Consider the following 26,762-nt stretch of genomic DNA (forward strand, 5'->3'; position numbering starts at 1 on the left):
AAAAAAATCAGTTTACCGAGGAATGTTATAAAAGGCTATTGGTCGAGTAATAATAATAATAATAATAATAATAATAATAGATTAATTATTGTCTAGCGAAAAGAAGTATACAATGTTATCTTTTTTGTTCGTATCATTCTCGAGAACAATGCATTTATTTATCGTGGTTTATATGGAATAACATTTTTTAAAAACTAGATCATATTGAAGGGGGGGGGGGTGGACTACAGGAGCCTCCATACGCGTGCTACTTTATAATATTGTATTGTTTTTATACTATTGTATTGTCTTTATAGTATTGCATTAGTAAAAACAATTAATTGTTCGGTGCGTATAATTAAAATAATATAACATTAACAGTCCGAGGTACAAGGTCAAGCTTACAGGTGTTGAGTTTAATTGTCAAATACTGGAAGGAATGAGTATCGAGAGCAAATTGTTTGATCAGATGTCATTGGCTTTTATAAATTATCATTTGTAAATAATTGTCAACACAATGACATATAGCGTTATATTATAATTGTATGTCTTTATTGAACAATTTGCAAATGACATAGTTCTTACAAATCTTTTGAATGAAAATTTACTAGTGCTTACAAATGCATATGTCTTGTAGAGAGTGATCGAAGTAACTAATAAAAGTGGACAGAACTGTTAAAAAAAATTAATGAAAAAAATTTAAATAATTAACTGGCACCTTGCTATGAAAAATATGATAAAATAAAAAATGTTATTGAGCTACAATTAAATTTGCGTACATCAGTATTATATTACTCACCTAAGTAACTTTTAGTTAATGAATTCCGTCTTCTATCTAAAATGACAATTAGTTGTTTAAAAATCACGGAAGGAATGACGTCCTCCCCATGACTCACTTGCATCGATCTTTGAACATAACCAGTATACCTAACAAGAATGTCTAGTATGTTATAATTCATAATATTTTACTATATATGTATTTGTTCTCAGGAGAGCGCATAATAAAACAGTTGGTATTTAGTACCATATTTAATATGTTGTTTATTTTGTCATGAATAAAAAATAGGTTTTGTGTCTACTATTTAAGAGTATGATAATACATGTAACGTAACCTTGCAAAAATTAACATATTACATACAATTATACTATTGTTATGTTCTTATTAACCTATTTTGAGAATTTTACCTAACAGTATATTCATTGCCATGCGAGTCGTTTTATATTATTAATAATTTGATAAATTCATATAGGTATTCTATTAAAAATCAAATATCATAAAGTTAAGCCATGGAATATAGATACAACTTTATGATATTTGATTTTGTGTGTAACTATGTCGCTTTAATATGTTGAAAGAAATGCCATTAGAACTCCAATTTAAAAGAAGTATATGTAATTGTGGTTTAAATGACTACTCGTATATTATTTAATTTAATTTATAAGCAAAAAAAACTTGTGGATGACCTGGATAGTCACGTTTTTAATTTTCTTTACTTTTTTTGTGGTGTTTGCTTAGATATATATATTATGCGTGTGCATAACATTCCATGCAAGTGAACATGTCCTAATGCATTTGACTGTGTTTTAATCTTTTGTGTCGTATACTTCAAAGCTAAGACTGCAACTCCCATGATAATATTTCAAAACCCGTGACTGACTATGACAATTTATGTGTTTTTATTTTACAGGCCTATTTCGGTAGTTATTAAAAACCGAATTGTGTCCAAAATCCAAATTGAAAATGTCTACTATAAATATGTAATATATTATAATAGGATTTTTTATGTAAATTTTTAGACAAAGTGTACTCTTAAGAAGAGAGAATGAGAAATGGTATTATCATTTTATGAAGTTGACATAATAAGTGCTGGGTACTCAGGTGCTACTAAAAATGCTTAAATATTTAATTTGTCGTTCAATGGACCAGTAGGTGGGTACTTATAAAGTGATTTAATATTTACACAGTAAGGAACCTCGAGTTTTAAACGTCGTGGAAAAATAAAAACTCCATTAATTATAATCATTAATGATTAAATTATGACTAAAAGAATACGTTTATCGCATATGTTTTTTCGACAGATTTCCCCTTTAGATTTATGGTCAAAGTTTTTTAAAATTTTATAACATAATCGTAGAAAGTCTCGCGGTATTAAGCTACCATCGTATATAATAATATATTGCTTGTATTTTATTATCGAAGCGCGTAATAAGTTAAGTTCAATATAGTCGTTGTATCTTTAATTATATGTAATTCGTCAGTATTGCTAAAACATGTCATATACTTTTTTATCGTGATATTTATCATGGAAGTACCTATTCGTGGATATCTTATAAATTATAATACAAAACCCGTCTTATATCCCAGCGTTTGTTTAGATTAGTTGTCTATTATTAGTTAAAAATAAATTAAGCAAATACTTTTTAAATTTGAGTAGGATTTACAATTTTTGCATTTATTAATGTGTAGTAGTGCGTTACAAAAAATTAATTATTTATCTGTGGCAAGATTGTGGGGTAGTAAATTAATAGAATTCCAGCTCACGTTCGGGTGAGGTCGCCACACGAATTGATTTAAATTTCCGAAGTCATAATACACGTTTTAGTTCATATTTTATTGAAGTGTTACAGTCCTGTCTTATCGTCGCAGTGGAGACTTACAAAACTCGCCGATAAGAGTCGTTTCATTGTGACTATAAACTTTTGCCTTGGGTTCGAGTCTGGTAGAAATTGTTTCATTGTACCTGTCGGTTTGTGGAGATAAAACGCACTTGACATATTTACAGGTATCGACTTAACCGTGAATGGGAAACAAGCGCGTATTTGCTGCAAATATAGGAAGGACTTGAGGTACGACCGGTAACCATCTGTTAGGGCATCTTCCGTTCAGTTGGTTTGTTGTTTATTAAAATAAATAATATGAACAATGTCGTGGGACCAGTTGTGTCCGACTCGAACATTAATAAAAAACACAGGAAATATTGTACAGTAGAGTAAAAATATAAACTTATCAGTCAGTTATCACTGAGTGGTCATATACACACATACATATTTTGTTTACATTATAAGTGTTTAATGCAGTACTGTAGTACAACTGTTGCATAAGGTTTACCGCTTGTTACCTAGCATTGACCAATCTATATATCCATCTAATACATATTTAAGAATTTACCGGTTACTACTGCGTACTATTTCACTTTTACACGATGATCACGATGAATCTAATCATACTGTTTAATTTGTTTGTTTCAGGTGAGCTAATATTAATAATGCAGATGCTGAAGTGGTAAATTATACACCGTGTTAGACCGGAAAATGCAAGTGAAGTAGGTAACGGGTAATGGGTATTATCTTGACAATCTTTTACATTGCTGTCGAGCCTGTGAATTCCTATTAAGAACGACTGAAGGAATTGAATGTCTTTTGTATTGTCTAGACTATTATACATTTTTTTCGCAATTTTTATCAGGATTAAACTCAATTGCTAAAATTTACAATTTTACATAATATCAATTATCATCATATACCTATATAAATTATCATTATTAATAATATAAAATGACCATTATTTCCACAAATTATTTGTTTCAATTAATCCAAAGGCGCGGTTTTAACACTGGTCAGAATATACTGACGATATTGTGGTCTTAACTATTTCTTTTAAATCTCTTTCATAGATCAAAAATGTATCTTTTCTAATCAGTACCCTTCTCATAATGTTATTCAGATTAGATGGTGAATTAGGTACATAGCTTGTGCACAGGCACACAGATTTTTATTTCGTGTTTTTTTAACAAACTTTTATTTCGATGTTATTAGATTTTAATAACTTAATAATTTATTATCTAGTTCAATTTAAAGAAACAATTAGATTTGTATTTTGTATAGAATCTCCATGAAGAATATAGATTATGTTGTGTATGTGCTGGTGAAAATCTAGAAATAGAATGCCTTGGTAGTAAGCTGTCATTGTTAATAAATGGAATGCTTTTGGATATGCATATAAAAAGAAAACGTTAACTATTTTTTTATCGACCGTTCACCATGATTAAATTGTACATTCGGCTTGTTTTAGAATGATCCCCAAGCATACCCCCAAATCATGTATGTATATAATATCATGCATACATAATAATATTATTTATAATGTTAGTTTTTGGCGTCGCGTGTAGGCTTACACACATTGTTCGTTGTAATTTAATTTATGAAAAAAAGAACCACATGCGGAAAACATCACAAACCTTCCGTATGATTAGGCTGGTGTTTGGAAACGGATAAGATAAACATTAAACACACCAGTCTCTTGTGTTTACTATTTCCACCGCTTGACCTCAGAAACCGAATTACCATCGGTCGCGGTACATGTTCTATTATTTTTCTACTGTGTATCTCAATCTTATAATATGTTGTGCGCCTATTGACTAAATTATGAAGACTTACCCGGAGGAACCTTATATTTATTATACTGCCCGGACACGACCCCGACCCGGTGTGCCGCCATCGTGTGTGTGCACCGGTGGTCATTATAAATTGTCATCGTTTTCCCCTCTATATTGTTGTTACCGTTATTATTATTTTTTTTATATTGTATATTATACTATATTGCGCTGCACGTGAACAAATATTTTCCCAAGTTTCAATAGCGACTGTGATCGAATGTGGGTGGCCCGCGATTGGTCGCATTTCGCCCCGATCAAGGACCTCTGCCTCTACTTTGTAACCGTGAACCTCGTGCATGATATATATATATATATATGTATATATATTAAATTATTAATTATAATTCGATTGTTTCATGTTTTTCTTTCGAAAAATAAAAGTTTTTGATTGGATTGGACGAGTTATTTCACTGGTACATGTAATCTTGTACAAGTAAATATTTATATTTTGAAAAAATATAGTGTACACGCTAGAACGAGTTTTCATGAAAGAATGCAAGGGATACATGTTTCCATCTGGAAGAATGTAGGTATACATATGAATAATCTCTAATTAACTATGTGATAATGATTTTAATAAAAGTTTGATTTATTATAATTTTATCACAACCCCTGCAATTTACTACCATTCAGACGCCCAAACTACTCAGTAAACCGAGTTAAGTACATCAAATTTAATCAAAAAATTATAATACTGAAATAATAATGTACACGCACAAATTTTAAGCTAAGAGATTTTTCTCGAAAAAAACAAACAAAATAAAAGTTATAAAAATAGTATAAAATTGTATAGTAAAAATAGTAATATAATCATAAAAATAAATCCAAAAATTAACTGTTATCACGTTTACATGCTGTCGTTCATTCGATTTCACTAAATGAGAATTAACTATTTAATTAAATTCCTTTAATTGAATTAAATCGAATAGCATATAAACACAAATGCTAATCGCGCATTCCAAATGGCATATTTAAGTGGTAGTCCAAGACGTAAAGTGATAAAATTTAATCGTTGAGTTTTAGTAAAATAATAAATAATAATATTATACAATTGTATTTATTCGTATAATTTAGATTTATAAAGACTTTATAATACCTTGAAGTTTTCAAGTAAAATTGATAATACATCAATTAAATGTATTTGTTCAACAACAATTGGGAGAAAATATTTTATTATAAATTGTGATTATAATTTCTATGCGTTTTCTCAAGTCATGGTCGTGTTCCGTTAGCTTGTAAATATATCTACATATTAGTTTTAGTTATTTCTAGAATTAACTAGCTAGATTTGGATCGTGAATACGTCGTCTTACATTATTTAAAACTTTAAACTTGAAAAACAATTAGAATTTAGATTATTTGAATTATAACAAAACCGTAATTACAACTTGTGATAAAATGCGTTAATTTACTTTTAACAGATGCACGTGATTGTCAATATAGTATAAAGTTTTAGATATTTTTTTTATTATAACAGTGATACAGCGGTGGCCATTGGTTTGACGTGTACGCCAGTTTAATCTCTAGATTAAACATTTATTGTGTTGATATAGAGGTGTCTTATGTGCAGCGGCGATTTTGTGCGATAAGCGAGACGCTCTATTATAATAATGGAACTTAATCCAAGGGGGACCACAGATAATACATTTCGGTTGTGTAACTGTTATTTATTTATTTATTAGTTTAAATACAATGTAACATAATAATATACTATCTTTTGTTCTGCGAGGTGTTTGCGTGCGTGTGTGTTAGGATTCTGGAATCTGGATTTTAAAATATATGTACACTAGTCGTGACTAAGTTACTAAGCTTAAACGCCTGGGTTATCGGGAAGGAAGGCGACCATATGGTAAGTATGGTAGTGGCGAAAACCAGACCAATAAGTTCGTGAGCGTGTCACTCTTGGAAAAAGTGTAAATGGAGTTTGTAAAGGAAATATTCTGTTATTTTTATGGCACTTGTAAACGCTGAGCAACAGTTAAGTCTTGGAAATGGAAATGAACAGCCGAATGAAGAAACTTCATGATGACTTGAGACGATATAATCTGAACGTGACTACAACGTGTATATTATAAATTTACATAAAATAAACAGCAGTTCATAATTAGTGGATTTGAATTTTTTATATTATTAAATAGTGTTAAGACAGGACACATGTGGAATACAAGTGCTTTTAAAATATGTTTTCTATCCGTACCTATAAACGGATGTGGATTTTGGAAATTCGAATTAAACGTTTACAAATCGTGTCATAGTTATGTATAGTGAATAGACGTTGAAGGAGCACTTTCGAACACCGTTTCTATCAGTTATCCATAAGTAGATGTGGATTTTAGAAATGTGAATCAAACAATCTATCTATTCAGTGAACCATATGTTCTTGCACAAGCACTAGGTTCAGACGTAAACAACAAAGATAAATTTATATAAATTACTAAAAAACCTACTTATAATATACAAACTCGCTTATAAACAAAACAGTTTTAAAATAAATATTATTTGAGCGATTTTACTGAATAGGTTTTTACATTTTATTTTAACAAGAAACGCAGCAGCAAACAATTATTGCTCATTAATAATATTATGTTTTGTAATGTTTATAATCATTATTGTATTAATAATAGTCACGTATGACACAAATATCAGAATGTCAAAAACTAGTAGCAATTTATGGTCAATCCGATATAGATGTACACTGGCTGTTATCTTTAAAGGTGGATGGGACTAATGTTGTGACCTGTTAGCTCAGTGTTGTATGGATTTTCATTTAATAATATTTAGTAATTCCTTAAAATGTGTAGTTGCCTAAAAGTGGATAGTTCAATATAAACGAATTGTATTAATTTTTTGGTGCAACTTGGGATGATCACTTTTAGATCATCTCAAAATTGATACCCGTTTGTTTAATATACTTGTTGTAGAAATAGGTTACCTATGATAGGTAGGACTAGTATTAATTCGGGTCGTAATTATTATTATGTGATAGCAGTGGCCGGCAATGTCATCAGGTTTATACATAATCGTCTCTCATTGATCGTTTAGGTGTTGAATAATTCATTAGTGATATTGTGTATAGCTGGATGGATTTATCTAGGAACGTTTGTTGGGCGTTTTATTATTCTCATTTTACAGTGGTTGTGCTCGGAGCCAACCGAAGGGAGAAAATGTTTTTACACAAATCAGACGCGACAACTGTTGCCAAGACTTTGGCTCGATGTTTGTGTAATTAATTACCCAAAAACTGTGACGCTTATAACTGCTTACGGATTTATTTATACCGCGTGTATAATATTATAGTATTTATGTTTGTAATAATTAATATGTATTAAATTTGAAACATAATAACGGAAAAGAACACGTTTTCCGTATTGTTTAATAACGGCAAAATAACACGGTCTTGTAGGAGTTGGAGGAGAGAAGTATGGAAATTATTTGTCAAACGCGACTTTTGTACCAAGCTGTCGGGTGTCGACTAATTAATTGTTTTTGTTTTTTTATTTTTAAATCGTTTAATTAGGGACCGCAGACGTTCCCTTACAAATATTTAAAGTTATCTATATCCTCGTAGTACAGGGTGATTCAATAAGGGTAAGATACTTATTTTCTCTTTAAACAATTGTACTTTTGTTATGTTCTTTTACAATTTTTTAACATTATACAATGTTTTAGTTTATTTTCAAAAGCTCTACCAACTTTTGAAACTTAAATGGTAACATATGTATTTAACTAGACTTTTAAATTAATAATAATTTGCTGACAATTTTTACTAGTCGATAACCAGTTTTGGAATTAATTTTAAAGTTTTTCCTAAAGTTCTAAGTTCAAAAGTACTATTCCAATATCGCTTTTAAGCGACCTATGACCTTGACGTTAGTCAAGAGCGGTCTTGGATGGACACGAATGTACCACTTTCAGTGAAATGACAAATAATAAATTTATAGGAAGAAAACAATATTTTGATCCACCTAATACTTTATATTGACGATTAAACATAATAAATAACAATATTATTGAGTATAAATAATATTTACAGTGAGTACAAATATTATATAGTTTATGTTGGCACATTATAGAAATTAGAGGGATTTTGAGGTAGACCAAAATGATTTGAATGGTTGTTACAAGTCAAAAATATGGAGCTGTGTGGAGTGGTAAAAAAAAATGATGACGAATAATCATTGGGTATTTAGTTATCGACCCTATATGGGATAAGGTGAAGCCGAAAAAGACATTGAGTATTGAGTACAAACAGCGTACTTTATGTTATTATCTTGACCAATGATGATTATTTATACCTATAAGTTAGCATGGTGTACGATCGTTAAAGTCTTGTAACGCGTGTCCTTTTGCTGTCAACCTCGGATTAGAGTGGGTCTTTGATTTAACGATAACGTACGTTTCCTTGGTGGGTTATTAACAGTCGTATTCCGTGATATTGTGTATCAGCCGATACTATATTTGGCTTTCTCAGCAGTCTCCAACAAAGCTCTGCTGAAGCTTAGGGAAAATTTACAGTCATTGAAATTTCAACCTCAAATAAGCACACACACTCAACCAATAGTATAAAACATTTGTGAGAGATGGGTATTATTGGTACAAAATATAAAATTTACATTTATCATTTTTATACTTAGGTATACTTAATGTTTTTATTATTTATATGGTTAATTCAATGTATTATAACAATATTTAACAATGATTTAAATAATAGATTAGTGTAAGCCGTAAGGTAATTGTTATTGATTTGCTCACCTTGAACGGCAAAACAAGATTTTTAAAGATACCTTTGCACACATTGTGGTACGCCTGATGGAGCGATCACCACTCTTATTTCCATAGTATGCTTCTGATGGATATTGTCGTTTAAACCTTTGCTTTATTAAATGGTTTTACTATTCCTAGTTTCATTACTGCCTTAGTATATATTCATGCATCTATTATTTAAAAATTGTCTTAATGCGGGCCAAACCGTCGGTGTATCTGCTTTGACGGTCTTTCGACTTGCTGGACTAATAATGGACCACATTATACTATATGTTTTGTTAGTTTTAACTTTTAATGCATAATATGAAAACGTTTGACAGTGCATTTACTCGACTAGCGCACGTCAGTAAAATTATTAAGATTATATATTTAAATCGTTTCCGACCTCGCTGCTTACAATATTCTCAATTAGCATTTCTGTTTACGCTTAAACGGTTATTCTAGGACAAGTGAAAAATGAATAGTTCGCTTCTTTTACACGACAAATTTACGATTTCTTCCTGACTCGTACAGGACGATGCATTTATTTATGTATTGGTTACTCAAATACAAAGCTTGGAAGACGACTGTACTACTTTAGCCAACAATAAAAACGAATGTTTAGTCAAAACGGTACTTTAAACTACAAGTAGTTTTGTCTACCTATATGGATATTAAGATTATGTCGGCCACTCGACGAAGAAGTATAAAAGTTTACCCGGCACACGTGTTGTCTTTTTTCCAAAAATGGGCATTGATAATATATTAATTGCAATAATAATTAATAGTTACAATTAGCAATTAGATAAATACAATATCTTAGTAAAATTTAAAATAATACTTATTACTACAATAGATAATTTAAAAGCAGAAAAAGAGAGGTATCCGTATATTATTATTCTATATTATATGAGATATATAATTAGTGGTGTATTTTAAGTGGTTGCATTATGAGAAAAATGTAATTATTTGTTGTATATTTAACCTTTAGTAATTTAAAAAGTAATCACCCAAATCTGGTTATCGACCAGACAAAATTTTCAGCAAATTATTTTTAACAAAATGGCTATCTTGAATTTTTTTTAAATAATGTAACAAAAAAATGTTTTAATTAAATTAAAAAAAGTAAAATGGTTAAGTGCAATAAAAAAAATTGGTGCTTATAGCGCAAATGAGTATAAATTAATTAAAAAAAAAAAAAATCTTAAAAATATTCATTAGAACAAAAGTTATTTCATTTGTCGAATCATTGTGGAACACCCTGTATAGCAATTAAGCAATGCTACTTCGGAACTGATTTGCTCACCTCTAATTCATTGGTTAGATTTATATTTTTAGGCTTTAAAGTTCTACGTGGGCCCAATAGAATTCGTGTTACATTATATTGTTGTAACTTGTATTCAGCGTATAAAGGGTCCCACACATAATCAGCAGTTTAATATTGTATTTTTTTAGTCGCAAATGTTATCTATTTATTTTTCATATACTGAAACGTTATTGATTAATTGATTTGTATAAACAATACAACAGCAATTATTATACTTCAATAATTGTTTATTACTTGATGTGTATTTTTTGTTATTATATTTTTTTGTTTACACTGATCTTGTCGTTTCAGGTATTTAACAATTTCAAAACAAATAAATCAAAACGTAATACGATTGTGCATTAATTATATTGATTTATTGATGATACATTTTAGTTTTTAAGTCAAGTTAATACGATTTCTAACATAAATAAATAGCAATATTTATCTTGTGTAAGCGATTTTTAATCGTCGCCTAAATACGACGATCAACCGATCAGTACTGGATAAATCAAGGGTACAAAAACAGGGCCCCTTAATATTGTACCATACATACTACAAATAATAGTAAATAAGCCCTACATTGTTGCTTCTTGATTTAATAAGCATTGGGTAAGGACGACACTACCGGCCATCCCCTATGACATTTGTGTAACCGGCGGTTGATCAACACGTGTTTTATCGCCAAATGGTGTTCGTGTGATTTCAGAAGAAACCGGTCAACACGATGATGTCTCCATGGATCGGTCGGCGGGCGACGTCCGTGTTTGCTAGCGGTCTCCGGTCGTTATCTTCTGCGGGGGATGTCGCATTGCCGTTGCGCAGTACCAAAAAAAAATCGTCCAGAGCGCCGTCGAAGCACTTGGTGGACGTGAAGACCGTGCGGACCGAAGGTGGCCACGGCGGAACCGGTCGAGTGTCGTTCATGCACTTGTACGGCAAAGAGAACGCCGGGCCGGACGGCGGAGACGGCGGAAACGGTGGACACGTGGTGTTCCGCGCGTCCGAAAGTGTTACAGGACTGGCACACTTGACGACAGTTCTCAAAGCGCCGGATGGCGAGAAGGGTTACAACAAGGACTGTCACGGCAAATGCGCTCAGCATCAAATCGTAGACGTACCGGTGGGCACGGTAATTAAGGATGCCAGCGGTCGGGTGGTCGGAGACCTCTGTCGTCCGGACGTCATGTTCGTGGCGGCCAGGGGCGGTGCGGGCGGCCACGGAAACCGGTACTTCGCCACCTGCACGGAGCAGGCGCCTGAAATCGCTGAGGTGGGCGCCGTTGGCGAAACGCTGCAGTACACGCTTGAATTGAGCAGCATCGCCGATTTCGGCCTGTTGGGCTTCCCGAACGCGGGCAAAAGCACCCTGCTCCGGGCAATCACTCGGGCCCGTCCTAAAGTGGCCTCGTATCCCTTCACTACGCTGCAGCCGTACGTGGGCATCGTTCGTTACAGCGACTTAGAAACGCTAGCCGTGGCCGATCTACCCGGGCTCATCGAGAATTCGCACCGCAACTACGGGTTGGGCATATCGTTCTTGCGACACGTACAGCGGTGCATGGCCCTCATGTTGCTGGTCGACCTCTCTTTGCCCGAACCTTGGTCGTACGTGGAAGTGTTGCGCAACGAGGTCAGGTGTTTTTCCAGCGTCATATTGAATCGGCCCCAGTTGATCGTGGCCAACAAAATCGACTTGGACGGCGCTCGGGACAACTTGGAGGCTCTCAGGCAGCGGTTTCCCGACGACACCATCATCGAGATATCCGCCAAGCACGGCATAAACTTGGAGTTCCTATTGAAGCAAATGAAGTGGATTTACGACCAGAAGATTAGAGATAAAGTCCAAGATGTTCACGACCACGATGACTGACTTCTTTTAATTTGCCGTGTGCATTTAGCGTTTATTATTTACTATTATATTCGTGTAAAACGTTTTATATTCTTCAAACTGAGACAATAAACTTTTATGATTGTGTACGTTTGGCCTTGTTACTGCCCGAACTCGTGTAAATTCATGCTAAATACGTGCTCGCCAACATAAATTACATTTCTGGGTACAACACAACCTACAATCTATATCCTGTAATAATGAGTGAGTAATGTGTGTCATTTCTGCTTCTGTGTATAAAAAAACTACTGGTATCCCAACAAAAACACTTCGTTAACTCAGTGTAAATGGTCGTTAAGTAAAAACTGAAATGCTTCAACATAGACCTTAAAATACTTGATATAATATAGGAACTAAATAAACACCACAATGTAATATATATATATATATATATAAGTTGAAGTTTGTTTTCGCGCTATAGTTTTCCTATATTCTTATTATAACGAGTGCTATATTTACTAAATCGGAAGTAAGAAAACAGACTTAAAGTGTATTTATTGTTTTTGTGGTTGAGGGTTTTAAAATATTTTATTGTTTAATGTATAAACACAAGTTTTGCTTAAGTTTTTTCTAAATTAAACGCATCCGATGACCATGACAAACATAATAGGTGTATTAGTAAACTGTTTAATCTTAATTAATCAATTAATATAAGAAATTAATATCTTTATAACATATAATATACATGTTTATTCGCATCCGATTAATGTATCGAACTCGTAGAAATCGTTTACTTAAATAAACATCAATTAGCGCTCGATGAGAAGACACAGTCCTAGGTTCTGTTTGTAGGAGAGAGAGCTACTACACTTAATGTATGGGTTTGCGTGTGGTCATTTTTGTTTAATCACTTTGAACCTGGTGACCGTTTAAAAAATTACACAGCACGCGAGAAAGTACACCTAAATATCTAATGCCGGTTGGAAAACGCACGGGTACCGCTAAAATTATGTTAACTTCCAAACTTGTATGCTTTTTGGGGATACCCTCGGAAAATGCGAAGCCAAGACGTTGCTCGTCTGATGTATATTTATGTGCTGCTAGACCGCAAACATAATATAATGTCGTAGTAAATATTTTTGCGTTCGCCGACGACCCTCGTGAGAGAGGAAAAAAAAACCTATAGCTGCTAGCATAATATCATTTCATCTCCAGCGGCTTCCCTTATAACTCCCAGGAGAGCATATGCCCGTCGTACTCGCAAAACCTGTCGGTGGCGGACGCCGAGAAATTTATGAAAAAATATTTACGACCGCTGTGAAAAACAAACAAAATACTTTTATGAGTCAGGCGTTTAAGTACAGGGCAACAGTAATAGAGGTATTGTGTTAGGTACGACCAATTTTTCTTTTTTTATATATATACAATATAATATAGTATACTTTATTTGTGTTATTCTACACACACATATATTGTGTTCAGATTAACTATGATTCATGTGTTACACGGTTGTACAATCGGTTGAACCGTATGAATGTCAAACATTGTTCATTCAACTCAAGTAGATAACTTCTTGAGCCTCGTGTCTAAGAGTCCCAAGGCTCTTAAGATTGTGTATAGGTAATAGTAATAGGGCGGTTATAAAAAAGGCGCCGACCAGATAAGTCTGTCGAGACGCTCTTTAAATCATGAATTATGTTATTGTTTAATTATTACCATTTTCAAGAACAAAGCTCGTAATGCTTATATTATAATACTGACAGGAGTGCCCTCAAAATATAATTATGTAATATCTGTTGTGTTATTCATATTTTTTTTTAATTTAATTATTTCAATGTTAGAAACAAACAAGCTTAAACTCCTTCTTTTGTATGGCTCCTCAGTACGTATAAAGCAATTCCATAACGTTAAAACGCCTAAAAATATGTGGAATATTTATATTTACAGAAGTATCATATTTTATTTAAGTCGTTGTTGTGCGTCTTCATTTAAGTCGCCTCAAATAACGGCCATGGATTTTTCTAAAACACTAGGAAACGTCATTTAAAACCTATTAAAATACTTAATTCGGTTCTATGAACATATTTTTTAATAGTTCGAATTATTACTTTTGAAAACGTTCGGCTATAGTTACCTAATGGTGTTTTAACTGAAATTTCCCCACTAGAGTAAAGTTTACTACATATACAATTCTGAATTTACACAATTCGATGTGTGTTTAAATCTACTATTCATTTGATCAAATAATAGTCTACAAAATATACTGCATGTTTTGTCCACACCCGTGTAAATATATTTTTACACTGTTGCCACCAAATTCCAGGCTAGCGGTTTTCATATCACTTGCGGATTCCATGACATTCAGGAATATTGACTCGATTACATATAGCTTGTCAATTTTCTATACTGTTTTTGGGCATTTGGAAAAATGTCAAATGACCCTATGTTAAAATTAAACAGAAAATGATTGACTCGGTGGTCATTTTTTAATATGTTCCATATTCGTTTCAGTTATTAAGTTGCCAACAAACCATAAATACTTCAAAACAAAATATAAACCGAGTGTTTTTTTCGAGGTCTATTCGTTTAATTGACTCAAGATTTGGTTTCATACGACCTACAGCGTGCGGAGCATGTGAACAGGAGTAGGACAGTTCAAATCCTTTCAGAACCAATCTTGCTTCAACAGAATTTGGTTGTTTTTATTACAATACCGATGAAATATTATCTGGATCTGCAGGCCACAATGAAGTGCGTTTTGAGATTAAAATATGTGTGTCATTTCCAGTAGAGCATCGTGTTTGCTTTTCTTATTTTCATTAATATGCCATACGCCTCCTATTACTTATGTTATGCAATGATGATTGCATTTCGTTTGCTCGTAACTAATTATTACTTGGCTTCAGCTTAATATATTCATTTACCGAGTACAATCGGCTTCTGTACCTAGATCAAATTACTTTTGACTAATGTACGTTTACATGTTTTTCTTCTAACATATATCCGTGAGACTTGTTCAGTAATACAGTAGTAGTAATAGTCAAAATAGATCATTCCCAATATTATTTGACTGGGCATGTTTTACACTGTAGGTTACCTGTTTGTTTATAATCGATTTGAGGAATCTAGTATTCAATTTCATACTATGATTCATGTGTAAATGCTGATGTACATCGTGATTGTAAACTTTTAAATCTATTGAAAATGTTTGTTGACTAAATGTTGTATTATCCGGTATAATTAAATATTTAAATAACTGTTCGGTGATTAAATGCCAAACGTTATATGTCGGATACTGATTATCAGATTTGTTATAATATATAAATATAATCTGGCTGTTGAAAATGTCAATGTAGTTATTAAGGTTTCTTTTTGATATTTCAAGTAGCTATACCACTTTACAAATATATAATATATTATATTTATAAATGCTAAACTGGTCGATTAAAAGTTAAAACAGTTTTTATAAGTTTTATGTACTTTTTTTAAATTCTATAAAACATTAAAAATCTCTGAATATCTTACAATTTTTTTTATTATTATGTTTAATTCATATAGTTTCCAAAAAAACAGCGTGATAGGTATATGGTAAAACTAAAAACTTTAAAATATTGTTAGCATCTGATTTCTGATGTACATGTAAATTATGTAAATATATATAAAAAAAATGTACAGTAATTTTTTATCTCAAAATTCTACATGTGGGGGGGAGGGGGAGGGCAGGTGGCTTTATAATTTAATAATAATATTGTTGTTCGTTTAATGAGGAAGAAACTTTGTTATTGTAAACTACCAAAGGAAAATTTTAATTGATTATTTCAATGTATGCAGCAACCCAACGGCTTTTTGTAATATTATACAGCAATTTCGAAAATCATAGAGGTCTCACTCCTAATAATCTGTTCGTTTATCAGTTGTCTGTACCATTTTTTTTTTTTAATATTTTGTTACTCTACTACTTTACCAAAAACTCTAAAACACTGTTACCACGTTGCTATTATTGGTAAATGATTAATAAAAATACATATAATCAATCTATCTTGATTTTTATTACGATCCTACTATGACTATTTCCATCGGATGACTTCATGGAATCATTTAATAATAAAACATGGTTTTAAAATGAATCGTTTCTGGAGTTTGTTTACAATGTCTACTGGAGTAAAATGGGTTAGGGTTTTGCGTTCAAAGCGTGTGTGTAGAATACAGTGTCCATCAGTGCCCAGTGGTGGTCATTTAGGTTATCGTCAGCCGGTTCGCCACGGTTGCGACCACAGCAATCGACGGGAACTTCACAACGTTTAGAGAACGATTTATCACCGTCAGCATTGATAATAGTATACCAACGATGCGACGTCTGTGATGTTGCAGTGACCCTTACCGTGTGGTTTTCATAACACATCCATCTGCGCCCAATGCGTCCGTTTAGAGGTGTAAGTGCATAACTTGCTTGTGACTTAAAGTTAACAAAAAACGGTATTCTAACAATTAAAATATACGTTAATTGTGTATGTACAAAATTAATATTCACCTAACCTAATTGTCTGGTCTCAATAATGGTAAAAAAAAAAATGTATTAATCATTAATTTCTCTCTCTCATACAATGAAAAAATAATAATTAATACTTGACTCAAGTCTGTATACAAATTAAACAATAATCTACTATAGTTATTACCGTTCCATTTTTAAGTGCAAGGTGACATTATATTATACGGTCATCGTTTAATTTCATTCTACTATTTTATTGGTAAAATAATGTTTAATTACGCCTAATTATCATTCTTAAGCGTGTTATGACGGAAATAATATTTATTATTATTCACCTTAACGTTCTTGTTCTAATTTACCTTCAAACTTGAATATTCTACCAAACTCGATGCTAAACGACATGTAATTTATTACTGGCTGTTACTTATTAGCTGTTGTATATTTTTCAGTTTGTGTTTAGTTTTACTATTTTATTCTTCGGTAGCGTTGGGAAGGCTATAGCGGTGAAAAAAAATACATTTATTAGATTTCATAACGTTTGTTTTTCATTCGGTGTAGTGCATTCGATCATATCCCGTACGGTCAAGCATGTGCCAGTATGATAACTACTAGGTAAATAAATAATTTCTATGTACTTAACATACGGTGAAGCGAAGCAGAAGCAAGCTCGTGTAGGTATAAGTTATGTGGCTTCCATATAGCCACAGGTAGTCCTTGCTGGACCAGGGTCATGTCCACAGGAAGAAGATAAAACATATTCCAACAATATTATGACCCGTCATGATCAAGATCATGATTTCGTTTACACTTTTCCGTCGAGTCCTTAGGTATTATTATGATTGTAGTTTTCATATTATTATTATTATTATTATTATTGTGTAGAAATCCATCGTGAGCTTTAATTTCAATTGACCTCAACAACGACCACATTATAAGTATGTTTAGATTTTGTGATTTTGAACCTGTCGACTAGGTAATCCGTCTACGCCCCCTCACAAGAATTTTGAACAACACTCACTGTAGGTCAATGGCCACGTGCTAAGTCCTGTCGAAGACAATGAATTATGATAGGATGATGACAGATCGTCTTAAAATACAAGGATAGGTCACAAATCACAAGTAATAATTGTGGGAACAAAAATCAAATTAAAAAATCAATGTCTCCTCGCCTTTGCACCGAAGCTTATTGACTAATAAATCATAATAAAAAATATAAACATAATAAAAAAAAACATTAAAATAGCATTTACACATCGGTGGTTATTGCTCAAAGAACCATTATTAATTTTGTAACTAAATAAATGAAAGAAGTTAATGTGGTGTATAACATTTTACATTACTTATGGTATGATGTAATGTTTCAATGTGTTTTTCTTCAACGAAATACACCTATTATGTTAATTATAATAAACAATTATTTTATACTACAAAATTAACTAATGGTTTTCGATTTGCACTACACATGTTTACAACTTCCTAAACAGTCGTGTACACCTAACAGCGTTGGCTTACTATATATATTATATATATATATATATATGTAAACCAACGCTGTATATATTATATATTTTCAGGGTTGGGCAAGTTACTCAATTTACTGTCACCCGTTACGAGTTTCATATAATTGTTGTGACTTGTACCTAGTTACAAATTGCGTATATATATAAATAATTATTTTTAAACATTTAATTATTACAGTTGTTCAGTCTTACAATATTTACAAATCGTTATCGGTAGATATAGTGTCAGTTCTACGGTCACGAATGGAAACAAAAAACGTGTATAGTACAAATCTCGCTTTATTAAGTTTAATGTTAAATAATATGATGCCAAATATGTTTTAGATGTGTTCGATGTTTTAACCGAGATAATGCCGAGTTCTATATTCATATATGTTCAAAGTTGTCTTGTTTCGGTTTTCAATAAAGATAAAATGATTTTAAAAATGTGCTGTGGTCTGTTGTTTGTTTAGCTACGAGTATAGACGATCTAAGGTATGACTAACCCAAGGGGCGACGACGTGGACGTGCGGTTTTTGTTTACCCGGTAAAACAGATAAAAGTACAGAGGGATAGGAAATTGATGCGCCAGCGTAAAGGTTTTGGAAATAAGTATACACAACAAACAAGTCGTTAAGCGTTATTAATATAACTGCCTTGCTTTCCTTCGCAAACAGCTTTAGGCACCGCACAAGGGTTGGAGCTAATTTCTTTTAATTAACGGCCGTGTGGCCGTATGAACGGTATAAGCATGCAATAACGTTGTATAAAATGACGTCATCGGCAGGGGTGAGTACACGGTGCGTAGAGTCGTGGTCGAATATGTATAAAGTGACACAACAGGATACATTTATTATTATTTAATCACGAGTTTTGTGCATAAATCGTCGTTAATAGGAACGCAATGACGGGCTATAGTAAAAAAAAAAAAAAATAAATAATAAATTACACAAAGTGAATTAAGAACTAATTTTAATGGAATCAAAAGTTCAAACTGAAAACTAGGTAATGACATAAACGAAATTGGCCGTTAAATGTTATCGTCTTTTGGTTTTGTATTCATCCAACAAAAGTTGATTAAATGATAAACTTTAGAATAAAAAATATTAAGTTTTTAAGTATATGTCACGATAAGGTCCCATTTTGACGAATCCAGTTTTATTTCGGATTAGTCTTAAATAAGGGTGATTTCATGAAATTGAGTGGGTCTTAATTCCACGTCGACGGAATAGGCCCTTTACGATAATGACACGGTAATGTGTATAGTTTTATTTTTAAATCAAACAAATTTTATACTATTTTTGTTGACATAAAAAATGCGACAATTACTTATTATTCTTAGTAGTAATTATTCTCAATTAGTCTTAGTACACTTGAACATGAAAGGGGTGAGTAATTATGACCAACATTTTACCTAAATTATTCTCTTGCGGTATTGAACAAAATAAGGGGATAAAATATCAAAAATATTTAAGTTTTTTTCTTCTATAGCTAAGGGCCACTCTAGTGACATAGACATATAAGACAGAGTGTCTATACAAAAACGATGTACAATTTTCTTGGCCTTGTCGCTTAACTTCCAAGCATTTACGTCATTTACCTATTCTTCTTCCTCTGGCATGTCTACTATCTGACATTTACCTATAAATTAATAAAACTGTTGTGTTCTTTTTTTTTGAACAAATAAGACGAAGCGTGTATTTTATTACAGTTCGTTTTTCTTTCGGGGTATAATCGTTGAGTTTTATACATTCGTGCCTTGAGTCTATTCCAGAGTATATAATATCCACAATAATAAACATTGGGTATTGGCGGGGAACCCCACCCGGTATGGGAAACACATTTAGATGACAAATATTTTAGTCTGATTAAAAGAAGGTCCTCACGGACAAATGTCTGGAATCACTTCGAAAAATTAAAATGGTATCACTTTTGGTTTTTAATCATTTTACATTTCTTGTTTTTTCTTTTTTCTGAGGCAACTGGGCGTATTCTCTGTACACGGATGCCTTTTTAAGATGAATAATAAACAATGTGTTTCACCCTCAAGCACATTTCCCGCCATAGCTGCCGATGGCTTTTTACAATTAAAGTTTTCCAATGTTTTTTTTATAATTGCGGTTTTCAGTATGATAATGACCAGAGTAACTATTTTTTGTAGATTAATGGATACTGTTTTATTTTTTTGTTATGCAATTTTAACATCCTTTCAAAAGAAATTAAAAATATGTTTTAATGCAATATGAAAATCAAATAATTTAATTTTGCAAATTTTGCCGTTGGTGCCACATAGCAGGAAAAAGTGCAAGAAAAATAACAATAAAATCTTCTAAGAGACCAATAGAATATATTGTGTAATTATATAATCAAATGTGATATGACTAAATATACTAAAGTCGTTTAAAAATTGCAAATGGAAAATTATTTTCTGGAATTATTAAGATCAAGGTATGATTGCAAACCTGTTTAAGAATACTTCTTTATGATGGGAGATAGGTCAAGGTTCGGTATGTTGTTTCAGCAAACAATAACATACATTTATTTATTCGATATTTACACGTTTTAAAATTTTAATTTTGGTGTTTTTTTTAATTTACAGTACCGATGTCGAACAATCAAAACGTACAAGACAAATCGATCGTTCAAAATCAAAAACTGCCACCACAGGTAAGACCGTCGAGTATAATTATTTAATAAGATAATTAGTATAATCAGTATTGTGAGTGTCCTAAGTAGTGCGATTTTTGGTTCGTTATAACTATTGACTAACTATACATATTTTATTCTCAATTAGTATCAATTAGCCTCTAATCTTATAACAGTCTATTCAAATTTCGACTTGAGAAAATAATCAGTCTTTTTTTATACTAGTACAAATACAATACACAGTGTTCACCGTTACTCGTATCGTGTAAGGTTTTTTAATAGTTCAATTCTACGAATACACGGGAAAAAATGTATATGTATATTGTATAAATTTAATTTTTTGTATTGTTTACTGAAATTGCGTTTACTTAGGTTTTATAACATAATACTATGACAATATTTATAAATCAGTTTTGTTGTTATGATTATGGCGTAAGTTAGATGAAAATCATAATAATATAACGGATCGCACTCAACAAGTCTCCCAGATGATATAAAATATTATAATAATTAATAAACATATTGTATGTTGACCGATGTTCTGACTGTTGACACATATTTAATACTGAAAACGAAAATAAATTTTGCGTTTAACCATTGACATTTTAAGCATTCATAAATCAATGAAGTTTTTTAGTCCGCCTGTACTTTATCATGACATGGACAATATAAGAGTATAAGAGTTACTTTGTATAACCTATAGGTATTCATAAGTAATGAACATGTAGCTCTTAAATAACCGTTTTAAGTCTCAGTATATTGCATACCATTACCATTACGCCACTTCTTGAAAAACAATACCTATGGGTTTTTCATCTCCAGTCACTCAATTAGTTTAACTTTTTTAGAGTCATATAGTGATCATGAAATATTACAGTATACTATATATAACTGGCATAGTTTCATAAACCAGATTTCTAAACAGCGGTCTATCATAGAACATTTATATTATGTTATAGATTGAAGTGTACGGTATTATTAAACAGATTTTTTTTGTTTTTTAATTATATATTATATAATAATCGTAGAATAGTAATAAGGGGAATGGGGTATACTAATCTGACTTAACTCGTGGCTATAAGTCGAATTAGAATTAGAAGCCAAGAAAAATGTCTAGGTAAAATGTAGGTGAAAGTTTCTAGTTGTTCGTGAATCACAAATCGTGATATTATTTGTTATATTAGTCTCGGAAATCAATACACATTCAATTTTTTTTTTTAATCAATTACTACTGGACCAATAGGTTTAACAATGAACAATTATCATTATTATTCATGACAATGGCACCGCCCACCGGTAAACGGTCATGAGCTAATATTATTGTGACCAACCAAACCTATTTCGTTCATTACTTACGATTTATGTGGGATATTTAAATTTGAATAGTATCTAAATCTTGTATAATTATAAATAGATTAATGTTTGTATAATGTATATAATCAATAGGAGTATAGGACACGAATGAACATAATCTAAAAAACCTTGAAAAATGCCATTAAAAAGAAAAGAAAATATTACTTAAAAATGCTTTTAACATTTTATACCTAAAAAAAATGATTTATACGTTGTCTTCTTTTCTAATTAAAAAACATTTGTTATTTCTCTTTAAACAACTTGTTAAAATTAAATACACACATAATTCTGAAAAAAGTTTATTAAATAGACTTACAAAATGTTATCAAATTTATTACATTGAAGCAAGTTTGTATTATGAAATACATTTTTTTACTTGGCAAGAATGAGGCAAATCTTACCTACTGAGGTAATTTTGAGTGTTCTCTCGATGTTGACATTATGTCTTTTTATTTATAATCATAATTTTAAATCCCTTATTTTTATCCAATATACATTTTATATAGATATTTTTAGTATACTGTTCAATTTTATTTCGTGTGCTTGTTGAATTTGATTTGTGGGTTGGGGTGGATCAGGTTTGGATAGGCATATCGTTCACAATTTTTATTGAATCTCGAGTGCTAAGCGCGTCATTGTTTTAGAATGGACCCAAAGTTCCAAACTTTGAGATGATATAAATTGTGTTACACTCGATCCAAACTACAATCGCAGTCGGTCATGGAATCTTGTGCTTTATCTATTGATGTATTCTCTGTAGAAACAAAGAACTTTAAATCTCTATACTAATTGATTTTTACGGTGGATTTTAGATTAGAAGAACGCCAATACTGTTGGAGCTGCAGTAGCCAGCTCAGTCCTCGATGTGGTCAACGGTTGAGCAGGCGTTTGGCCCGCTCTGTATCAGTGCCTCCGAGAAACGTTCACCGATCAGTGCCATTTTGTAGATCTAAGTCAATGCCATACCGCGAAAAAGACGCCAAAATGCCTGCGAGTAAGTCATTTCTCGTTATAAGTTGTTCAAAATTCAAAATAACTTTGTTTATAATATTAATTTTTTTTTATAGATTTCGAAAATTCTTCTATTAAAACATGTTTTTCCTTGTCGTCACTTCACCCCTCTACGACCAATGTAGAGATTGGGCAGCAAGTGAAACAACGACCTTATAACAGCCTCACCAAAAAAATCAAGTAACTGTTATTGTTACATTTCAGAAAATAACTATTTTCGTATCGCCTATTAAACTGTTTTTTTTTTTTTTTAGGAAAAATGAACCGCCTAATCAACAAGATTGTTGGAGAGGCGATAGTAGTTTCGAGTTTTTGTCCAGTCTGAGAACCAGTTATCAATATCTTATGGATAATAACTTAATTGAGAGCTGTAGAGTGAGTGATATTTATAGAACTGGGTATATTTTATCGTTACTGATGGTATTAATGTTTCAATCCAATGCGATTAAAAATGTTAACAATTTTATTTAAAAAAAAAATAAACAATGTGCTCATTAAATTAGAAACTAACAAAATTAATAATATCTTATAATGATTTTAATGATAATAATACTAGTATTAATAACATTTAAAAACAATATTATAAAAATGTTAAGCTAAAATCATTGTTTACATGTATATATTTTTTTGAATTTTAATACCTATTGACTCTAATATTAAATGTGTGTACATGTCATATTCTATTATTATTTTTATTAATGTTGTAATTTTTTTTCATTTAACATTTTAATTTGTAATTTTTGTAACTCTACTTAATTATTAACAATTGTTCACAAAGTCCAAAACGTATATATTATTTACGGTTTTTTAAATTATGACTTATTATATTAACTATTGAGTCCCCACACTAAGTTTTTCATTACATACAATTTAAATATTTATTTATATATAAATAAATTAACTATTAATATTTAATAAAAATCTAAAAAAAAAACTATTACAATCAGAACTGGTGAAGTAAAAATGTTAATGTGACCTGTAAAATTGTATTCCATTTTTTACGATAAAGACAATTAATTTATTGGGAAATAATTATTTTCATACTGTGTAAAAGTTTTATATAATTTATTTAATAATAGATATACGGTTTCAACTTAAAAGGATATTAATACATCGTACAGTTTAATTTATAATAAAAAAGCGTTTTACGAGAAAAACTCTTATATTTAATATTAGTCTAATAGTTTCTATTGAGAATATTTAATTAACTGGGTTTTTGCATAGTAAATTTAATGTATTCCTTATAGTGTGCTACAAACCCCAGACATTGAATTCTAATGCCAAGCTGCTCGTAATAAAATCCTATTGAAATTTGACATTTTATCAATTTTTTTATTATTAATAATTATTCAACTACCCTTTAGCAAATTTCTATAACTAAAATCTGTCATAGATAACAAAATGTTGTGAACTATTGCCTATATTTTGCCTCTTAATAACTATTAGTATTCTTGCCCCTTAAACTTTTAATATGTATATTGTAGTATAAGTTATAATATAATATTACTATTAACTTGACAAATAATAATTCATATAATGTTCGTAAAAACAGGAAATCAGATGTGATCTGAGTAATGCTTCGCCTATTCAAGAATGGAATGTTGAGCGGTTAAACATTTATATTAAAGAGTTGGAGAAGAGTTTTTGTTCAGGAACGCCGGCAAAAAATAATGGTCGTTCTGTAGCAGAAAATGTATTGTCACCCAAAAGACTGGTAAGAAATTATATGTAAAAATTAAATGCAATGTTTAGTAAATGTTCAAGTTTAATGTCATTTACAATTATATTGTATATTTTCAGAGCATGAGCGAAGAAGTTCGTAGACTGAACATTTTGCGCCATATAGCGCAGCTATCCAAAAGACTGCCAAATTTTCGGGAACCGTCGCTAAATCAAAGCCGCTCCTCCATTTACAATGCACATTATTTAGGTTCATGTCATATGTTAAATATTTGTTTTTATAATATTTACTTGACTTTAATTACTCATCAACAACTATAATTATTATTTGCTGCTAATATCGTAGCATGCCATATTTTACTCAACCATTCTGGTTTAAGTCAAATGTTAATTCTTGAATCAGACTGTATTTTGCTTTGCTAGTAAAGAGGAGAGCAGTATATCGACACTTATAACGCAAAGGTTATAAGCGACATTTTTGTAATTTTACACGACAGCCAAAATAAAAGTACAGTACTTTTTCTGTTTTCTTTTACTGGTCTATTGTATGACATTACATTAAACTTAGCAGAGTAATTTCACAATTAGAGTTAGACAGTTGGGTTTGACACGTTAAACGTATGTTCTCACCTTATGGTGAAGTTGGTACTGACTACCATCGCACCTCTTTTTTCTGTTGGGAAATCACTTAAAGCTCTAATTTTTATTTTAACCCATTTATTTATTAATGTAAATTGATTAATATAAAAATTAAATAAATTATTATATATTATTTAAACCGTCGTTGTAAGAACCTAATTAATGGCGTTTAAGTATAATATTTATACATCAATATTTGTACATAAAATAATCGTAACAACGTGGCTGTTAAATCGATTAAGAATCTTGACGTTGACGCCAATTATTAAAAACTCATTTTTGACAAAAATGTTGCTTATGACCTTTTGCCTTATAAGTATCGATATGCCAAAGTACTTTGTCTATTTTTCTTGTAACTTGTGTCCTCCTATTAATTTCTTTTATGCTTAATTTTTATTGTATTTATAAGAATATCTGGCATTTAAATGACTTAAAAAAAGGAGGAGGTTATCAATTTGACCTTTATGTATTTTTAAGCTATGTTCATGCATAACTTTATAACGGGAAGTCATATGTCTGGATAATTTTTTGTTTTGTTTGTGATTACTGTTATTAACCCTTCAATACATAATTTTGATTGACTTCTGAACAAAATGCACTAAAATACTAGAATATCACATTCCTCACCTTAAAGTTAATATACATTTAAATTCTTATAGATATAGCTTTATTTTTTTTCAAAGGTGATCAAAACTATATTAATTTTAATAGTTAGACTAATTATAAGCTGTTTAATATCTGCCTATAATATCTTTTAAAGTTTAAATATAATGGTAATTTTTGCTATACAATATTATCAAGCTGACCGTTACATTTATTTTTGTAAATTTCAAATTTGTAATAAAACTTATAATACCGTATTTTACGTGAGATTTTTTAATCTGTGTAGTTATTTTGTAAAAACAAGTGTTTTAATTTGAATAAATGTAATTTAAATTTTGACTTGAAAAACTCAAAAATGTCTTTGGGGATTTCTCTTAAATTTCGGAGATTTTTTTTTTCTAGTTCTGACCTTTTTATAAAAATATTTAAATTGTTTTATAAAAATATTTTAAAATAATAATATTATTGTATTATTATAATATTTAAGTGAATTTTGTTTTAAAATCAGAAAAACTCGTTTAAATATTACCTTGAACATCACCTTTAA

General features: G+C 31.1%; 1 protein-coding gene across 2 annotated transcripts in view; it reads left to right on the forward strand.

Moving 5' to 3' along the window:
- Positions 1-26,762, forward strand: part of LOC126836230 (uncharacterized) — a 100,623-nt gene that overhangs the window by 18,540 nt on the left and 55,321 nt on the right. For both annotated transcript variants that reach the window (XM_050569454.1, XM_050569453.1), the window contains exons 2-7: positions 20,883-20,950; positions 23,095-23,276; positions 23,350-23,473; positions 23,548-23,668; positions 24,846-25,007; positions 25,094-25,223. In XM_050569454.1, the coding sequence (XP_050425411.1) occupies positions 23,240-23,276; positions 23,350-23,473; positions 23,548-23,668; positions 24,846-25,007; positions 25,094-25,223 (574 nt within the window). In that variant the 5' untranslated portion in view covers positions 20,883-20,950; positions 23,095-23,239. The remainder of the gene's footprint in view (positions 1-20,882; positions 20,951-23,094; positions 23,277-23,349; positions 23,474-23,547; positions 23,669-24,845; positions 25,008-25,093; positions 25,224-26,762) is intronic.

The sequence above is a fragment of the Adelges cooleyi genome, unplaced genomic scaffold, assembly GCF_023614345.1.
Source record: "Adelges cooleyi isolate 19-005CV unplaced genomic scaffold, UGA_ACOO_1.1 ACOO_flye_CR_arks_rails_tigmint_CR_PRNA_23, whole genome shotgun sequence".
Lineage (NCBI taxonomy): Eukaryota > Metazoa > Arthropoda > Insecta > Hemiptera > Adelgidae > Adelges > Adelges cooleyi.